Genomic DNA, 21103 nt, shown 5'->3' on the forward strand with positions numbered 1-21103 from the left:
CGTCGATTGAATGTCACACATCATAAATTATGCACAACAAAACTGAAATTGACTTGGACAACAGCTATAAACTATAAACTTCAGATACTCACACACACACAACAACAAATTGTTGTGCAATAATTTGCTGTTCTTGATGGTAAAACAAGATAACGCTGCGTAATACACAAAGGAATTTTGCGCATTTCAAATGAAAACTGACGCACTTTTCCGGCCAAGTTAACACATTAAAAACAGGGCTTAAAAAGAATTTATGGTAACTAAAAAATAACTAAGAAGTTTATAATAATTATAACGTTTGCATTGCCAAAAGCTTAAAGTCTTAGGCAAGTCGTAGACTAAATAACTTGGCTTAGGGCTTTCCAGATGTGCGCGGGGTATGGTAAAGCATGTAATTGCTGGGCCTGGTCAAGATATTGCTAAGAAAGAAAAGCTACAAGATACATACAAGACACGGAGGGATAAGTTTTGCATAGGTAAGAAACAGACGCACAGACAAATTATATAGACTCTATATTGATTAAAGTCTATCGTATATATACGATATTACCTTTAAGATGTCTTCTTTTCTTTGCCTTATACATTTGATGACAATACTAAAATAATGAAAAACTTGTTTCTATGACAAATAAAAAAGTCAAGCTGGAGTGCTTTAGTAGGGAGTGCCCGACTAGGGATACCCTAGACCTTCTGGAGGTAGGGCTGGTTAATAGCTATAAGATGAAAGATACTTGATCTTGATATACTATTTTATAAGCCACATTAGCCAAATTTGGTGACTGTAGCTCTTAAGACCTATGAGATTTGCTCAAAGAACAGAATGTCGTTATCGATTTTTATCGATGGCTTAGAAACGGGGAAAGTTATCGATTATCGTACAAACTTGGGCCGCGCGGGCACTAGGTGGACCTACATTACAATTTTCAAGTCTCTGCGTCTTATAGGTTCTGAGATCCTTGCGTTCATATTGCGAACCGACAGAAAGACGGACGAACAGACAGACATCGTAGAATCTCAAATTGAAATATTTAAAATATGTCTTATAAATTTGCAGGAAAAAAGCCAAACAACTTTTTACAATCGTTTTCCAAAGTCTTTTTCACTTTTTATTTCTTTTCTTTTCGCGAAAGCATTTGCCTTAAAAAATATAGAACGAAACTTGATGGAGATTAGCTTTGTATTTCTGAAAAAAACTTTAGCCTAATCTAATTTAGTCTATATGATGCAATGATGTGAGCTTAGTGCCAGCTTTTGGAGCACAATGGAACCGCTGCAGCAAAAGCTGTTTTTCTGTCTAGCCCAAGGCTTATACAAAAAGAAAATCCTAATTGAAATTTCTATATATATATTCAATAGCTTAACTCAAGATAGCCTTTGCTTAGCCATAAATAATGCAATTAAAATTTGATGTTTAACCTACTTGAGTGTAGGGCAAAACTTGTCTTTTTGCTGCATCACAAAAAGCTAATGACGAAAAGCAATTTCACAAAATTCCAACTAGATGGCATTCAATTTTAATATTGTCCCCAGTTATAAGCCGGGTATAACTTGCACAAGCCAAGCCATGCCCCAAGCTGCTAATTAATTCAACTTAATTATGTGGCAACAGTGCTTGCCACCAGCTGATGCAGGAGCGGGCAAGGCATGGGCTGGGATTTGTGTGGCATGCGGGAGAAGGATGCAGTGGAGCATTGCTGACTGGACGATTAAGCTGGAAATGTGATTATCACGTACCTGTCAGTCTATTTACAGTGCGGCATGTGTAGCTTTTGTACGCATCATTGGGCCCCGCATTATTTATGTACAATTCGCCATTGGATAGGACCGTGTACTTGCCGCCAATGTCCGTGTTTGGATACAGATGCATGCCCGTATCCTGCACCCAGGCGGTGACCATTACAAATTCCGACATATAGCTGGGCACCTGTCAGTTGAAGGAATGCGTGGAATGGGTTCGATGTAAGTTAAGCAAATTTGATCAGCTCCAGTTAAATTTAATTTGCGTGTTCAACTGCATTTTGTGGCTGACTGCCAGAGATCCTGGAGCACGCTCGCAGCCTGCTTGGCTTACCTGACATTTCAGCACCGCCGTGTTGCCCGTCATCACGTATTCGTCGTGCACCTGCACCGTGTACTTCTGGTTGACAACTGTAACAAATGGCCAGCAATATTTTGTGTTAGCTATCAAATTATATATTTTGTTATATATATATACATATATATATATATTGCGCAGCTGTCGGGCGCATAAAACGTAAGGACAAACAATTATGTTACCGTTTTTATATAAGCCCGAATCCTTTTTGTTTAATTTTTATTGTTGCTGCTGTTCATAAAAAAGGGCTCTGGCCCAAAAAGGTTCGCTCGCCGTTGCCTGACAGCCAAAAAATATGTCGCACATTAAACAGGCGCCGCCAGCACACACCATATCGAAGTCCTTCGTCAGCCTACACACACACACTCACAAATCATGCCCAGGACATTGTGACACTTGGCAAAAGTGTGACCGTTTGTCAGGGCTGCCGACAGCAACATTAACAAGTAAGAGGTTCTAGTCGGGAGCTCCCGACTTGGGGATACCCTGTACCCTCTTCTTCCAACATCAAATGCATATATATATTCTACTTTAGAAGCTAAATGTCAAGTTTGGTGACTCTAGCTCTTATTATTTACCAAAATTGCTCAAAAAACAGGATATCGATATAGATTTTTATCGATTGCTTGGAAACGGAGAAAGTTATCGATTATCGGAAACAAACTCGATCTGCGCAGGAGCTAGGAGCATCTACATATTCATCAATTTCAAGTCTCTAGCTCGTATAGGTTCTGAGATCCTTGCGTTCATACGGACGGACGGACGGACGGACGGACGGACAGACAGACGGACATGGCTAGATCGACTCGGCTATTAATGCTGATCAAGAATATATATACTTTATGGGGTCGGAGAAGCTTCCTTCTGCCTGTTCCATTTTTAATGGGTTCAGGGTATAAAAATTGGTAGTTGAAGATTTTTTTGTTGCCTGTTCTCACGTCAGCCAAAGCAGCGCAGAGCCCAAAATTAAGAATGACAAGGATTCTAAAGCAGCCACTGCTCGCTGCACAGTGGTACAAGAGTGCTCAAATTGTGGAAAGTACAACATGTGGCAGCTATACTTAAAAGTGTGGGTTCTTGTTGTATTGCCAAGAATTTCGAGAACCTTTTTGAAAAAATTACTTAAAAATTATTACATCGTAAATATATTTTGGAATGCATGTTAAATATGCAGGAACATGTATTTTTTTAATTCACGAATTTCTAGAAAGTGCAGAAAAAGTTTTTAAACTTTTTTTTGGTATTTACAGAATAAAGTTTAAAGAACTTCCATTACTTTTTCTTTAAAAATTACTCAGTTCGAATGAAAAATATATTTAGGTATTTAATTTGGCACTTTTGTGTATCAGAAAACAATAATTTTGTATTAGAAAATATTTAAAAAATTTCTGGAACTCTTTTGTTGAAATCGGAGATATTTTTTTGATGGCGTTTTTTATATAGAAGTAAAATATTTGAACTAAATTAAAGAACTTTTAGAACCGATTTGAAAAAGTTATTTGCTTTATGTTGAAAATATATATTTTTTTGGCTTTTTTCTTTTGTAGGCAGGAAATATTTGGTATTTTAAAGTTTTAAGGAATTTGTTGAGTCAAATATTTATTTTGTTTATTAATTTTTTATTTATTATTTATTAGTTGGTCGACAATTTATTGAATCGATTTGTACCACTGTGCAGCTGTTGTCACATGCTTACCACAAGCGCCTAGCACTGTCAACCGCATTCAACACCGCCGCCCCCTCCCACCCATACCCCCCCTCCCCACCCCCTACTCCCTTTTAAAGCCTGCTGTTGGCATTTGTAAATTAATTAAGATGGACAAAGGCAATTTTCTACACGCCTCACTTGAAAAAAAAATATTTGGAATTTAAGCTTCTTACATTAGAGCCTAAAAACTAACTGTATAAATGCGGGTGTATGTGTGTGTGTGCTTGTGTTGAAACTCTTTTAAATGCCGCTCACGAATTGGTTTTTGTTTGCCCAACTTTAATATGCTAAAATTGGATAAAGTTTAATTTGAAAAGTTGTTGTTATTATTTGGGAGTTTATTTTGTTTTTCCATTTTTTTTTTGCGATTTTTGTACGATTTTCTATGCTGCAACAACAAGAACAAGAACAACAACAAGCTGGAAAAGTTTGTGACAACATTTTATTATAATTCCTCTGACCAGCGCGGCTGCTGTTTTCAGTGGAGTTTAGTGAAATTTTGTTTTCTCTTTTCTTATTTTTTTTATTTTTGCTATATATTTTTTCTCTTTATCTTCATTATTTGTATTGCTGCCGGGACGGGCCAGGACCCAAACAGGATCAAAACAGGACGGCCGTCAGACGGGCGGGACTCGAGCTGTTACGGCTTGAGTTTTATTTTTCTCGTTTTGGCAATTTTTTTGTTGCATATTTTTTGTTTTTATTTTTTATTTTTTGCTGCATAGTTTGGCATTTTAAGCAAGGTTTTTTTTATATTTATTTTCAAGTTGCATGCGGCAACATTGTGTTGCATCGAAGGACAGGAACAGGACAGCTGGGCAGGAGCCGTAAGCATGAAAGCTAAGTTTATAGACGTCACACAAAGTAACCAAAGAGGGGAGGGTGGGTGGTGAGAGAAAGACAGAGAGGGGGTGTGGCAGGTGGCTGCACTCGGATTCTAGGCGGAAATTCATTTCCGCATTGTTTTGCACAAGTCTATCTGTGTGTGTATCTGTGTGTGTGTGTTTGTGTAGCAAACTTTTTGTTGCACAAATTTATGTTTATGATGTGCGCCGGCGGAAAGATGCTTTTGGGTAGCGCCAGTCTTTGGCTGATTTGCAGCTATTGTGCCGAGGCGAACTATTAAATTATGGCCTAGCCAAGCGCGCTGCATATGCAATAGGAGGGTGGTGGGTGGAGGGAGGACGGGAGAGCGGGTGGTATGAGGCGTAGTTGCGGCATGCTCAACGATGTGCATTCAACTAATTACGAACAAATTACGCAGGTTTCATACACAAGCAGCCAGACGAACGATAAGGGCAGGTGGGAGAGCCTGCAACCAGGGCAACTTTGTAGCTCAATCAAAAACTTTGATAGCACAGATAGAGAAGAGAGTGAGAGAGAGAGAGCGGGACCGGAAGAGACAATGTAGCTGTGCATGTGTGTGTGTGTGTGTGTGTGTGCAACTTGCAACTTTGTGGCATCATTCATCATGCTGCATGCGGCATGTCCTTGGCCTGACAGAACCAAAAGTTCCGACTCTTTGTATTGTATGCAGAATTTGTCAAGTTTCCTTGTCGTTCCTCCCCTTCTTCTTCTTGTTGTTGCCTTTTTTGCGCTAATTACGCGCACTTATGCCAAAAGGACCTCAAGGATATGCACGCTGCGAACTAAGCGCCGGCAATTAAATAAAATCCAAAAGACGCCAAGGCGCCCAAAACATACAAAAGTCAACTCCGCACACACATTAGCTGAGAAATTAGAAGCTGACGGAGGGTCAGGCCGAGGGGGTTTGGGGGGGCGACGGGTTCGCCCGGGGCGACATCCCTTGGTAACTTTTGCAAATTAGGCAAAACGTTTTGCGCCAAATCTACGCGCTGTCAAATTGTTCAAGCGTAAAGCGTTGCGGCCACTCGTCTAGAAATTGGTCGAAAAATAAAAAAAAAAAAAAAACAAAGACAAATACAACCATTTTCCACACACAAACACAAGCACACACACACGCATAGAGGGAAAAACAAGCAAAGCGACCGCAAATAAAACAAAAAAATAAGTGGCTCTTGTTGTGCATGCACGACTAGCATATGCCCTGTAAGCAGCTCAGATTCTTTTATACACTAGCATGTACTTAAGTCTTATAATTCGAGCTGATCCCTCATTAGAATTAAAACAAGTAGATGAGCTACTTAGCCTGAACGTTTAGTAATTTAAATAATTAGGCATTTCTGCATATGAAATGAAATAGTATTTGTGCTTAAGTCAAACACAATATCAGGTACTTGATCCAAGAAAAAGTATTTGAAAGAAGGGGTTTCTACCTTAATTCAAGCTCAGACTTGAGCAAAGATTTTGTAAACATATTTAATGCTCTGTTGGATCATAGAGGACTTCTAATGCTCCTTTTATGACATGTGCATAACTTGAACATACCCCTTTCTCACACTTTCTAAATGGCTACAGGGTATAATAAGCCAGCGACATGGCGTATACGTAACATTTTGTTGAGTTGGTGAAAAATGACCGCCGGATGTGTGGAAACTTTGCATGTAGCCAGGCCGGCGTATCTATATGAGTGTGTGTACGTGTACGTGTGTGTGTGTACGTGTACGTGTGTGTGTGAGGGGGTCACGGGTGCACCCTTCCATATCTAAGATCTTTGCGGTGGCGACTTCACTGTTTGTTTTCGCTTTCAACTGTTTTCTTTCTGCACGGTTTTTGTGTGTGCGAGAGTCTGTTAATTAAACGGAGCAGCCGCAGCCCAAAAGCCAAGAGTCCTGAGCCAGTCCTTTGAGAGTTTTATCTACGCAACTGGGCATTTTATATGGCATTCAAGGCTTTTATGGCCAGTGCTAATTGTTGTTTTTGTCTGCCAGCATTCACTGTAGTTGGCTGCCCAATGAGCCGTAAAATCTATGCGACATGCGATGCCAATCAAAGTGATTGGGCCGTGGCGACTTTTCGACTTCTCGACTGCTCAGCCCAAAAGGCTGCTCATTAATGCACTTTATTAAAGTCCCTCGCAAAGTGCCAAATGAATGACAAACTTTTCTAGTTGAAACTGGCTAACAAAAAAACAGAACAAAAATCAAGACGAACTTTTGGTGCGCTTGAAGGGTTGCAAAAGTTAACAGCTGAAAAGTTGTTTAGTATTTATTAAAAATTCAACAATCGAAAAAATTTTGCTTTGCGCTGTCTCAAAAGTTAATTCATGTACGGAAGAAAATAAATAGCCCTGTCAAATTTTATTTTGAATAAAATGAAACTTTTTTTTTGAAGTACGTCTTTTACCTGTCAATTTATATTTTGAATATTGCTAAACTTTAGTTTTGAGTACGTGCTCTGCAGTTGGCCAAATGCAGTTTGAGTTGACCATATAAATCTTGGCTAAATTATGTTTCCACTCGGAAAAACTCGTCCCTGAAACTATTTTCGTTTCCTTCGATCTGTCTTGAACTCTATGCTGAAATTGTTTGAGGACGTGCTGCGCACTTTTCAAAAAGTTGAGGCCGCGAAGAAATCAATTTAAAATTTTTATATTATAAACATTTAAATATGTGTTTTACAGGCTTAGTAATATATTTTCAATATAATGCCCTTCTATGTGGTTCTCATTATTTTTTTAGGTAACGGCTTTTATGCTTCGATTGAAAGTTTTCTCTTAACAATTCTGCTCAATCTTTCAGTTCAATGTATTCTTCTGTTCTCTTTATATTTAAAAATCTATATTTATCGAATGCCTTTCTATGCAATTGTCATCAATTTAGTGTGTTTTATCAACAAGATGTGTTGGCAATTTAACAGAGCGTAATTTAGCTAATTTTTTCAATTTAATGGGCTCCCCTGTTCCCTCTATATTTAAATGGCTACATTTATCTAATGCCCTTCTATGCGATTCTCATGAAACTAGGTACAGTCTTTCATGCTTCGATTAAAAGTGTTCTGTTATGTAGATGTGATGGTAACCTAACAGAGCGTATTTTTGCTCATTCTATCAGACTAACTCATTTGAAATTCAGGAGAAACGGACTTCTAGAAGTGTCACAACAGTTCTGCGTTGTTGGCACCAATTTGGTTGCCTAGTAATAAAACTTTCAGAGTGGTTAGGGCAACCAACCGACCGCCAGAGTCAATTCTCGCGCTTGGGCGCCAAATTAGCGACGAGTTGTGGATCTTATCCGCCACAGCCTCGCCCCGCCCCGCACCGGTTCGCATCGCTCCGGCAGTCAACATTTTGGCAGTAGTAATTAAAACTTGCGTTGACTGCTTTTAGGCGCTGCGTTTCGAAAACTTTGCAATTAAGCCGAAAGTTTTTGCTAGCCAACGACAAGCTGAGTTAGCGCAAAATCAACTGCCGCACGCGGCCATAAAAATTACGCTTAAATTAATTACGTAAAAATTTTTATTAAATCTACTTGAACTTACCGCCGCGCACGTGCACCTCCCGGCTGAGCACCGTGCCGACCAGATTGCGCAGCTTGCATCTGTGGAAAATATACAAAAAATATATTTTTAAAAAATATATTACGCATACGCCGGTTGCAGCAGGCGCTCACCTGTAGACCGTGGCGTGGACCTCGTGTCGATATTTTTCGGCTGTAAATGGATAGAACATCATGCTGCCATTGGACAGCTGAAATACCATGTCCTGCTGCGGCGGTATGGGCGTCCATTCCACCTACACAGAGCGAGAGTGAGAGAGAGAGAGAGGAGCGCGAGACAACGGGGCGTATTAGTTTTTTTTTTCGCTTTCTGTTTTTCGGGCAGTCAATTAACTTGGAAATGAGCGGCAGACTAAAAGTGGCATGCATAATTAAGCAGGCGAAAACAGAGTGCAGAAAGAAAGCCGACCACGCCCATTTTAGGGACTATATATGGAATCTATATATATATATATATGGTATACAAACCTCGGGCGGTGGGCTGCCATGGCCGGAACATTCTATGAGGCCGCCGGAATTGTTGGAGAACTCAACGCGATGCGGCGGCTCGTGCAGAAATATCGGTCCCTGCAGATCCAAGCCATTAACTATGTAGCTCGTCTCAGCTGCAGAGAAAGAGAGAGAGAGAGCGTGAGAAAGAGAGAGTAAGAGAGAGAGAGGGAGAGCTATATAGATTAAGATCCCGCGTTTGCTGTCGTGTAATGCACGAGCGGCCAAAGTTAATTTCAATTTCATTTAAGCCACAAACTTTTTTTGGGCAAAATTAAGTGAAACAGTCCTTGTTGTTGTTGTTGTTGTTTTTGCTGCTGCCGTTGCCCGGCGGCTTGGCCTAAATTTTAATGAGCATCTCTCATGGACCACAACAAAGGCACGCACAAAGCGAAAAGACAATTGCTTTTTACCTGTGGCCAACGCTTCGTGGCTTTATTTATTTTTTTTACTTAATTTTTTTTTTTGTGGGTGTGGCTTGTTGGGCGTCTCCGCCGAGTCCTTCCTAATTGCTGTGACGCAGCCGCTGGCCAGGCATTGCATAATTTTTGGCCGTATTTTAAAGGCGCTTTTGATGCGGCTTTTATGCCTTATTTATTATTCACTTGGTAGTCAAGGCCCAGCCGTGTGGGCGTGACTTGTGTGTGTGTGTGTGTGTGTGTGTGAGTGTGTATTTGTGTGTGTGCATGTCAAGCTATATTTGCATTGCGGCTGGCTGACAACTTGAGGCGTTGCCTCACAGTGCACTGACCCGTTTTTATGCCACACAGCAACTCGTGTAGATAACATATATATTTTTTTATGTGCTTTTTTTTCCTTTGGCCATCCAGTTGCATGAATAATTTAATTATTTTTAAAACATAATAATAAAAAAATATACTACACGAGTTTTTTGCGTTAGGCAAGAGCAAAAAAAAATTATATTTATGAGTTTGTAAAACTATTTCGCTTTAATTTCGCCATTTTCTGTTGTGATTTTGCTCAAATTTGATTTTATTTCTTAGCGAAATTGTGGATATTTAAAAAATGCAGGCTTTAGGAGAAATTAGTTAGCTATTAAAGAGCTTGAAGTAAATATAATCTCATATTCTATGACTAATTTGTGCTTTCTGGAAGCGAAATAGCGAAGAATCGGAACATTGGAAACATTTTCAGTCCTGCAGAAATGCGAAATTAATAAATGGACTAATGGAACTTTCATGAGCTAGAAAAAATTCCTAAGCTCCATTTTAATCTCAAAGTTTCTTAGACCTGGGCCCTAGTAAATAGAAATGTCGATGATTGATAGTAAGAGGAGAAATGGAAACTGGGAACTGCACAAGCGATATCAAATATGCAAACTCAACTGAATAGAAATGGTAATGGAAATAAGTAAAAGGAGAAATGGAAACTCGGAATGGTACAAAGAAGCGAGAAGAACGAGGAAGAACGTTCTGCAAAAAACAAAGCTAATTATATGGAGCTTCCGACAGGACGTTCTTCCTAAACTCTTAGTAAAATTGCAGAGAACTGTCAATCAGACGAGAAATGGAAACTCGGAACGAAATTGAGAAGTTAATTAGGAAAGAATATTATGATGAAAGCAAAGCAGCAAACATATGAAACTTTATCCTTGAATTCTTAGAGAAATTGCAGAGAAATGGTAACTGGGAATAAGACGAGAAATGAAAACTCGGCACGATGCTGGCAACTGAATAAGTAAAGAATTTTCTGCTCCAAAATAAGCCAATAATATGAAGCTTCTAAAAACGCTTTGTTCTCAAATTCCTAGTAAAATTGCATAGAAATGTTGACTGGGAATAAGACGTCAAGTGGCGCATTTTTGACAGCAGCCGCAAAGTATGCAGCACTAAATTTGTTAGCAATTTTCAGCCGCAGCAATAAAATGAAAAATTGTTTTGTCAAAAAGGCATTGGCCAAAAGATAACTGGATAGAATAGCCCGAGCCGGGACAAAGGCAGAAAATCCCCAATACCCAAACCCCAACACAGCCGAAAGTGTTGCAAACTTTGTGCCACTTTCGTTGCGGTTCTCTGAGTGTGTGTGTGTGTGCGTGTGTGTGTGTGTGTGTGTGAGCACGCTGTCAACTGCAATGCCCAAAGGAAATGCGCCGAGCATGGCAAAAATGTTAGTGAAAAGTAAAAAGTGTTTGCCACAAGTTGATGCCACAACGGGCCAGCACATTAAATTTCCAGTTTTAGTTTTTAAGTCACTTAAGATGAAGCTTTTTTTTTCCCCCATTTTCTATTCACAAACAAAGTTGATGTGGAAAATGTTGTAACCAGAGATTTGCGACTCAGTCTAATGAAAATTAAATTTGTCAGCTGAGAAAATTGTGAAATACAAAAAGGAAAGGAAAGGAAGGGAAGAGTTAACACAAAGCTGTCAGCTAATTGGAGACGCACAAAAAGCTCGGTTAAATGTGATGCCAGGTTATTTATGAGGCAAACAAAAGCGTGCGATGCGGTGGCAGCCGCAACAATGCCAGCCGTCGGATGCTATCAAAATGTGACATGAAAACATGCCCCATATACATGCGTGCATGTGTGTGTGTGTGAGTAGTTGATGATGATGGTAATGTAGCTGTAGCTGACTGTATCTCGCTGTATGTGGCATGTGTGTGTGTGTGTGTGGCACTGAGAATGCGGCGTAAACGCAACACAATGACCGTCTGATAAACTCGATAAGGTTTTGCTTGTGTCGTTCGTGTTGCACGTTGCGCGCGGAGCTGCCTTTGTTGCTGCCACTTTGCACATAATTGAATACAAGCCGCACCATTTGTCAGTGTTGTCAATCAAACTGGCCAAAGGACAGCAGCAGCAGAAGAAGCAGAAGCAGGAGCTGCCATGCCCCAAACGTAGCTAAAATCAATTACGCGCACAGAGCGAGAGAGAGGGGGCTATAAAAGTGCGCGATGTTCTATGCAATGCCAGCGGCAGGCTGCGCATCATTATCACGGTTCATTTAAAATTGCTGGACGGAAATGACTGCCAAGCAGCAGCAGAAGAAGAAAAAGAAATGACGAAGAAGAAGCAGAAGCAATCACATCAATGGAGTAAGAAGCAGCAGCAGGACAACAGCCATCACAGCGCACACAAAATGCAAATGAGCAGCAGCCACAGCCCAGCCCCGCCCAGCCAGCTGGAGTCAAGGCTTGAGCTTTCAGCAGCTACACCCTACCCCTAGCTACACCCTAACCCGCATACACTCACACTGTCCAACTGGATTTCTATTCAGCAATGCAGCCATAATAAATGGCAACGCTCGCTGAAAGAAAAGTCGTCGCGTAATTAAGAAGAAAATCCGAGGGAAAAACGACAGAAAACAAGAAAAATAAGAGTAACATTTCGAGTGCCAAAGATGAAATACCCTATATATATATATATATATATATCAGATAAAGCAGATATATAGCAGATAAAGATATATAGCAGATCATATAGAATGAGCTTTAAGTTTTTAATATTTTTATGAATTGCAAGCATCTTGTACTAAGGCATATAAGTGTGTGTGTGGGCGTGTGTGTGTGTGTGGGCGTGTGTGTGTTGGTGTATGCATGCGTGTATGTATGCATATATGTATATAGGTATGCACGCATGTTTGTTTTCCAATACCAATCGCAGACCAAGCTTAATTGTGCTGCAAATTTAAATGAAACGAATTTCTACCAAGTGCTCTACTCCTCGATTCTCAAGAATTCAAGTGGGCTTTGCTGCAATTCAGCAAGGCAGGAAACGTTGGCTCCAGCGGCCTGTGGAGGAGCAACTTGTGCTGGAGGAGCAGGAGTCGGTGACGCAGGAGGAGGTGGAGCGGGTAAGTAGATATGTATGTAGATGTATGTATGTAGATGTATGTATGTAGATGTATGTATGTAGATGTATGTATGTAGATGTATGTATGTAGATGTCTGTATGTAGATGTATGTATGTAGATTTATGTATGTAGGTACATATGTAGGTATGTATGTATGTATGTATGTATGTATGTATGTATGTATGTATGTATGTATGTATGTATGTATGTATGTATGTATGTATGTATGTATGTATGTATGTATGTATGTATGTATGTATGTATGTATGTATGTATGTATGTATGTATGTATGTATGTATGTATGTATGTATGTATGTATGTATGTTTGTTTGTTTGTATGTATGTGTATATGTATGTATGCATGTAGGCATGCAAACATGCGTACCTATATATGCAGACATGCACACTAACATATATGCATGCATGCATATATATATGCAAAAATGCATGCACACATATATATATGCATCTATATATGTATATGTACCTATGAGTGTATGTATGTATGTATGAATGTATGCATGTATGTATAAATTTATGTATGTATGTACGTATCCTGACATGTATTCATACATGTACGAATGCAGGCATGTTTGCATATATACAAAACAAACATGCATGCATGTCTGTACAAACAGACATACATATATATATATTCAAACTTAAAACATAGCGCAAAATAGCTTTACATAAACATTCAGGAAAACTATAATCGTATTTTCTTAAATGCGTTACATACTTAACCCCACAGCCATAATACCCACTGCGAGCATGTAAAAGAAAAGTCCAGCAGGCATGTCTTTAATTTCCATGAAGTCAAGAAAAACTGTAAATAATGACGAGCGTCAGCTTCAAAGCGCAACTAAATCAAAAACGCTTAAGATTCCAAATCCACCGCCCCTCCCCCGCGTATCCATCAAACATCCCCGTAAACGCCCCTCTACAAACTTAAGCTCGAAGAGTAATAAAAACCAGCGACAAGTTCGCAGCGTCAAAGTTTTTCCGTGCGCCATTTAAATGAAAACGCAATTTCGAGAGTCGAAAAGTAAAAGAAACAGCAAGAAGAAGAAGAAGCAGCATCAGTAGAAAACGATGAAGAAGCAGAGAGAAAGAGAAAACGGAATGAAGAAGAAGCAACACACGTTAAAGCTGATTTGCATAAGGTACGTGAGTGAAAGATGTTCCCAAGGCTTTTGTCTGCTGTCAAGGGGCCCAATATAAAAGGCAAAGAGGCGTGGTCAGAGGAAGGGAGGGGGGGGGGGCGGGATTCGCAGGGGAAATGGCTTGACAAATATATGAAGAGCATTCGACGGCGCAACGTTGCCATTTGATTGAGGCACTGCCATGCCCCCCGACCCCCTCCCTACCTATTCGGCCAAAAAAAAAGTCGGCAGCGCCTAACATTTAAGGGAAGCTCCTTAGCAGCTAAGCGACCCCTACCCCCTGCCCTGGCTTCAGACCCAATCCCCGCCACCTCGCGCCCTCTCTTTGGCCTGCTCTCGGTTCAAGTGCACGCATTTTTCTGCTTAAAAGCCTCGACTAATGCGAGGCGTCTGCTTCAGCCGAGCGTTCCGAGCTGCCTAAACCCCAGCCCCATGTCTCTGTCTCGACGCAGCAGAGCGTAACGGTATTTGTATATATATCTATGCGTGTGTGTGTGTGTTCGGATGTGTGTGTGTGTGCAAAGTGTATTTGCTTAGGTCATATCACGCACAGCGCTGCCAGCCCCTTGACTTTATTCAGCTGTTGCCGCTTCGACGCAGCCAACAACAGGCAAAATATACCCTAAGAAAACAGCCGAATTGTTGAACGACTAGCAGTTACCCTGTACTAATCTACAACATTAACGGACACTGGGTTGATTTATAGAACTTAATTCGAAGCATGCTCCAGAAAACTAAACTGACAACTTTTTCCAGTGAAATTACAGGGTATTTTATGTTGGTTTTCTTGCTGAGCTGCTTTTGTCAATAACAGTTTGCTGCTGCTTATAAAATATGTAGCTCTTAGCCAAGGAGTTGTTTATTAAGGAAGCTTGTCGTGTATCTTGTACAGGGTATTTCAAATGTTCTTTTGTGAAAACTTGGCCTTGCACATTTTCGTATATACAGGGTATTTCAAATGTTCTATTATAAATATCCTTGAAAATACCGCAGAAAAAATCAGTTAGCTGAAATATTAAAGATGTGCCAAGTAAATTAAGCTAAAAAGCCAATCTGTTTTTAAATTACAGGGTATTCGACAGGTTTGTGATGTCCGATTTAATATTCAAAGTTCAGTTTCGCATGAGTTGCCGCTGTAAAATTAAGCAGCTGGACATTGCCTTTAACTTGATTTTCTCTAAAGTGCAGCATACCACTTGCTTTGCCTGTTTACAGGGTATGCGCGTAGCCTGCATTTTGATGGCTTGCGCGATTGAACTAATACATTTGAATGCTACATTTGAATTTTGTTATTGACTGCGCGCAGCTGTTGTTGCTGCTGCTGCGGCTGCACATGTTGCTGCTGTGCGTTGCTGTTGCCAGCTGCTGCTGTTGCACGTCGATGTTGTTGCTGTTGCTACTTTGCGGTTGCTTTGCGCACAAAAGTATGCAATTAAATTGCGAACTACTAAAAGTGAAAAGCATTTCAATTAATGTTGCAGACGTTGCTGTTGTTGCTGCTGCTGTTGTCGCTGCTGCTGTTGTCGCTGCTGCTGCTGCTGCAACGTTAATGAGCGCCAACTTTAAAAGTCACAACGGCAACTGCAGACAAAAGCGCACGTCACGTTGAGTTGTGTCGTGTTTTGTGCCATAAAACTGAATTATTGAAAAGCACACGTTTCACTTTTGTCTGTCTTCAAAGAAATGAAGTCAACAGCAGCAACAGCAGCAACAACTGCAGCAGCAGCAGCAACAACAACAATGACAAAAGTTTTGCAAGTTGCCTCGCGGCAACTCGTTGCGACGGCGTCGTTTACAAGCAAACTCATAGAACTTTCTGCTGCCGGCGTGCACCAACACTTCAGGGCACAATGCAACAGCAGCAACAGCAACAGCAGCAACAACAGCAGCAACAGCAGCAACTGGGCTCAAATGTTAATTGCAGTTTTTGAGCAGACGCAAGACATAATTAGAGCTGTTCATTGTCTAATGTATTATGGCATTTAGCAACCGAATATGCAACACGCCCGCTCCCCTCGCCCCACACTCTTGAAGGCGCAGCAAGTTGCAAGCGTTGCAACATACACCCACACACACGCACGCACACACACAGCGCACACCAAGTTCAACAACACGCCCTCGAAATGTGAATGACCTCGAATGTCACGTTGCACTGTGGCAAGCTGAGGGCCAGTCGTTGTGTGTGTGTGTGTGTGTGTGTGTGTGTGTGTGTGGCAGTTTGTCAGAGGCGCAACGGGCGGCGGCCAAGATTATGCAGCTAGCCTGTGTGCCTCGACTGGGCTGCCATTTTATGAAACAAAAAGCGAGCAGCAATGGCAAAGCCAAGTAAACAGGCAGCTTTTGTGGCAAGCTCTGCCAGCATTGTCCAAGGCAGCGACAACATGCAGCGCATAATCAGCCTCATCATCAGCAACAAGAAGAAAGGCCTAGACTGTCACAGTCAGAGACCAGCAGCAACAGCAGCAGCAGCAACAACATCAGCCCGCAGCCTTTTGGCTTTGGCAAAGTGAAAAAGAAAGAAGGAAAAAAAAAAAACAAAGAGCCTGCGGCTGCCAGGAGGCATTGCTGGGCAGGCATACGCTGTCGTTGATCTTTTGCTGATAACTTTGGCTTTTTGGAATAAAAAGCACGAAATGCCAGGCAAGATATCAGACGTGGCCCGCTCCGGCTTGTTAGCCAAGTGGACAAAGTGGCTGTGGCAATGTTGCAGGCGACAGCGCACAAAAGACAAGCCAAAGAAGCGACACTAGCAGCAGCAGCAACAACCACAACAACAACAACAACAACAGCAACAACAATCAAAAGCAACCGCATAAAACAACAAAAAAACTGGATACGCAGCTTAATTATTTTTAGCCAGGCGCACACACAAAAAGTGTTGCATACAGCCAGGCGCCAGTCAAAGCTCAGGGATCAGTCAAACGCAAATTGAAAACATGGTGTAAACAAAAATGAAAGACTAGAAGATACCCTGTGTACTCCAAAATATCAGTTGGCAATTGTGCTGAAGCCTTAGGCTGAAAATCGATGAAGGAAAAAACGTGAAGGGTTGCATTTCGTAATTCAAGTCGATAGACAGACAGATATGCTTAGAAAAGCTGAGCTGAAAATCGATATATATCGAAACTAAAAACATGACGAGTAGTTTTTTTTATTTTAAGGCGACAGACAAACATACGACGTCTCTTTAGCTAAGAGATATGCTTGGATATTCTGAAAATGCATATTTATCGATATTGAGAATTTGATGAGTTGCATTTCAAGTCGATAGGCGAAGTCAGAGTGACAACTGCATAATACTCATTTTACTCAACTTCGATGGGTATAGGGTATAAAACTGAAGATGTAAGAATGCGGCAAGAAACTTGATGAAGGAACTGAAGAAAATCGTTAATAAACGGTTACACTAGGCGTATGCGTTATATATATAGAGCTGAACAAGTTTATCGATGAAAACTTATGACTTATGAAGTTAATGCTCAAAATATTCATATTTTCATGTTTAGTTTTGATAAGTCAAGCATCTAAATGCATACAAATTGAGCATGCAAATTATGTGATAAGTATCTAAGCAACTTCTGGGCATATTTCAAATATTCCTATACTTTTTTATATGAGCCAAAAAAGCCAACATCAAATGCATATATGTATTCTACTTTAGAAGCTAAATGTCAAGTTTGGTGACTCTATCTCTTTTTATTTACCAAAATTGCCCAAAAAACAGGATATCGATATAGATTTTTATCAATTGCTTGGAAACGGACTAAGTTATCGATTATCGGAAACAAACTCGATCTGCGCGGGAACTAGGAGCACCTACATCTAAAATTCCAAGTCTCTAGCTCTTATAGGTTCTGAGATCCTTGCGTTCATACATACGGACGGACGGACGGACGGACGGACGGACGGACGGACGGACGGACAGACGGACATGGCTAGATCGACTCGGCTATTAATGCTGATCAAGAATATATATACTTTATGGGGTTGGAGATGCTTCCTTCTGCCTGTTACATACATTTGCAGTTCGCACAAATACAATATACCCTTATACCCATTTTTAATGGGTTCAGGGTATAAAAACAAATAGATTTTGTCGCTTCAGGTGTTCAGATTTTAGTGAGTACATTATAAAATATATATATATGTATGCGTATAAAAAATATATAGTATATTTATATGTAAAACATTTTTGGTGCTGGCAACAATCGAGAGACAGAGATTTGGCTGTCAAAGGATGCTGCGGCAAATGGTACTCACCTCGTATGATGTACAGGATCAGGACAGCCTTAAAAAGGCTGTGTAAATCCATTTTTTATGAGCACTAATGCTTTCCATTACATTTTTTATGTGTGTATTTTAAACGCCGATTTTTTTCTCGATTTATTTTGTTTGTGTTGCTTTTTTCTGTTTATCCTCTTCTCTGTTTATTTAATTTCTTTTTGTTTTCTTTTGGGCACACATGAACAGATTTGCGCTGTGATTGAAGCTTTTTAATGGTTCTGTTGTTGTTTTTCGTTTTTGTTTTTGTTGTTATTTATTTATGTTTTGCGCGCTTCGAAATTCATTAAAATGTTTAATGCGGCTGCTGGCAGCGCTAGAAAGCTGTTAGAAAATACCAAATATTTATGTGATTTGCAGCAAGTACTTGGTTCGACGAACTTTGACCCCGGAATTTACAGCGATTTTTCAAATGTCGGCAAATGTCGGTGCTCTTTGCAAATGTTTTAAAGCTGCGCAGTTGTTGTTGAAGTTGTTTCTCTTTTTTTTTGTATGCAACGCTTTTGATTTCACTTGACGACAGTCAGTCAACTGTCAGCGGGGATATTAATCATGTCACACACACACTCGCATAAACACACACACACACATACACACACACAAGCACTTGAGCCCGTCGCCCAGTAGAAGCAAAGATAAACGAGCCAAAGGCTGGCGTTACCCTCACAGCGCAGTGCAATATACCATATATATATATATATATGCATATACATTTTCCTTCATTTTTTCGCAGAGTTTTTCCCTAGTTTTTCCTTTTTCCTGGCTGCCTTTTGCGCCCCTTTGAGCGCATTTTAATGCGCGCCGGCAAAAATTATGCATCAGCGCGAAATTGGAGCGCCATAAGTTGAGCTCAAGTGAACAGATATCATGCTCCTAAGCCTCCCTACATGACATGCACCCCCTCCTCTTCCCCTCCTTCACTCCCTTACTCCTCATCTGACTAAACACGTGTGTGTGTGTGCTCGGCTTGAAAATCGCTTGACATGACATTAACTTGCCCTGTGACCAGTCCAAAAATTCCAGCCAGCACTCCCCGAGGTAAGATCCTGTATGTCGTGCAAAACTAAAAGAAAATTCGTTACGGTAACTATGCAAAAGGGACAGCCGCTTGATATGAAGCAGAAGAAGAAAACAGAAATAAGAGTAAGAACAAGTTTGATAATTGCCGTCGGCTGCAATCGACTGTGCCATACTCTGTTCAGAGTGTGAAATCATCGAAAATCGATAGAAAAAGGAGTTAGGAGTTGTTGGGCTGGTGACTCACAAACTGTAAGCATAAAGCAATGGTTTTCAAACTGTAAATTTGAGTCCAAAAACTGTAGTCCAATTTATAGGAGCGAAGAGTCTGGGATCGATCTAAATCAGTCAAAATGAGTCTATCATTTAACTGAAGACTCCCAAACTGTAACCACACAGTCAATGACTTTCAAACTGTGATTTTAAGAGAGAAAACATTTTTCCAAATTCATAGGGCTGAATTGTAAGGTAGAAGAATAAGATGTTAGTGCAAAAGTTTGGGATTAATTTAAATCTATTACCTGTTGTTTGATTAGTGACTCGCAAACTGTAAACTCAAGACAGTGGCTTTCAAACTATGAAATCAAGAGAATAATATTCTCTAATTTGTGGGGCAGGGAGGCGCGTTGCCGTCTACTGATCATCTACATTTACTGCTCTTCTACATCGAAAAGAGTACAACTTGATTGGTGGGCTAGTGATTCGCCAACTGTAACCACAATGCAATGGCTTTCAAACTGTGATTATTAAGAGAGAAAATATGTTCCAGTTTGGGCGTGGGCCTTAAAGTTTGATATTTAAATCAGTCAACAAAAGTACACTTGAATGTTGGGCTAGTGACTCGCAAACTGTAAACTCAACACAGTGGCTTTCAAACTGTGACTTCAAGATGAACACCTTTTTCTAATCGTTGGGGCTTGCTTGGGCTTGGCCGCAACATTTTTAGCCGGATCTGAAATGAAGGCCATCCTATTGCTCTAAAACTGTAGGAATTATAGATTTTCGCTTTTTTTCGCCCCTTGCTGGGGCGTTGCTTATAATATTTATCACTTTCTTGGGAATGCCATGCGAGCAGACATTGCACGAAACAAATATACTCGCTTACGCTGTGCGAACAGGGCACAAAATAAAAGGAAACTGCACAGTAAAAAAAAAACTGTCAATAACGATAAACTGAAGTCAGCGACTGGAACTGGGACCCGAAGCAGCAGCAGCAACAAAAGTGCCGTTTAAGCAACATGGAAATTATGCCCAGTGCGAATATCAACGGCAAACACTGTGAAAATCTTTCCTAGAACAGTTTTCTTTCTGCATTTTTGTTCTGTATTTTCATTCATTCATTTTTTTTTTTTTGTGGCCTTCTTGTTTTTCGGTTTTGGTGTGTGAAAAATCATGACTTGGCAATTATGCGGCAAATGTGCGCACTGGGCATGCACAGCGGCAAACAAAAGTCAGATAGAGAGAGTGAGAACGGGAGAAGGGGAGTAAGAGAGAGAGAGAGAGAGAAGGGGTAGAGCATAAATATTACGCATACGCCGCAGTGCACTGGCAACGTTTGCTAAATTGCTGGCAATTAGTCGAAAGTGCGACAACAATAACACAGCAAAAGGTAGAAGAACGACAACAAAAAAATATGTGGAAAATTATAGAAAATTGCAAGCCTAAGCAGATTTGCCTATGCAATTCGAGTCAAGTAAGCCGTAACAAATGTGTTATGCCAGCCAACACGTGTGTTCCCAAATACTATAACACCTGAATTTCACTAACAAATAAAAGCAGTTTGTACTATAAAAATATATATATAATATAATAATATAAAAAGCAACCTTATCTCCTAAAAGAATGCTTTAGGCTTTCTTAGTTGTATTATATAATTTGTATAGCATAAAAGCTTTGGGCGAATTGAAAGCACGTTTCGCTTTGATTTCGCAATACTTCAAGCTTAGCTAAATAGTGAAATCTAAATCAAACAAGATCTGTCAGTTTATGTATATTATGGAATTTGTCTAACTAAAACCTCATCTACATTATTCACTAGTAATGGGAATTTTCTTCATTTTAACTCGGAAGCTTTAAGCGTGCAGTAAATTGCACTTCTCTCGCCAGCAAAACAAAAAA

At 40.3% G+C, this 21103-nt stretch overlaps 1 protein-coding gene across 1 annotated transcript in view; it reads right to left on the reverse strand.

Moving 5' to 3' along the window:
• Positions 1–18083, reverse strand: part of LOC115762727 (Down syndrome cell adhesion molecule-like protein Dscam2) — a 44925-nt gene extending 26842 nt beyond the window's left edge. The window contains exons 1-6 of the mRNA XM_030705061.1: positions 17948–18083; positions 8690–8826; positions 8336–8457; positions 8205–8263; positions 2072–2148; positions 1735–1924 (exon numbers count right to left, since the gene is read on the reverse strand). Coding sequence (XP_030560921.1) covers positions 1735–1924; positions 2072–2148; positions 8205–8263; positions 8336–8457; positions 8690–8826; positions 17948–17999 — 637 coding nt within the window. The 5' untranslated portion in view covers positions 18000–18083. The remainder of the gene's footprint in view (positions 1–1734; positions 1925–2071; positions 2149–8204; positions 8264–8335; positions 8458–8689; positions 8827–17947) is intronic.
• Positions 18084–21103: the final 3020 nt, after the last annotated feature.

The sequence above is a fragment of the Drosophila novamexicana genome, unplaced genomic scaffold (genome assembly GCF_003285875.2).
Source record: "Drosophila novamexicana strain 15010-1031.04,08,12 unplaced genomic scaffold, DnovRS2.1 tig00000644-arrow-pilon, whole genome shotgun sequence".
In the NCBI taxonomy this organism is placed as follows: Eukaryota; Metazoa; Arthropoda; class Insecta; order Diptera; family Drosophilidae; genus Drosophila; species Drosophila novamexicana.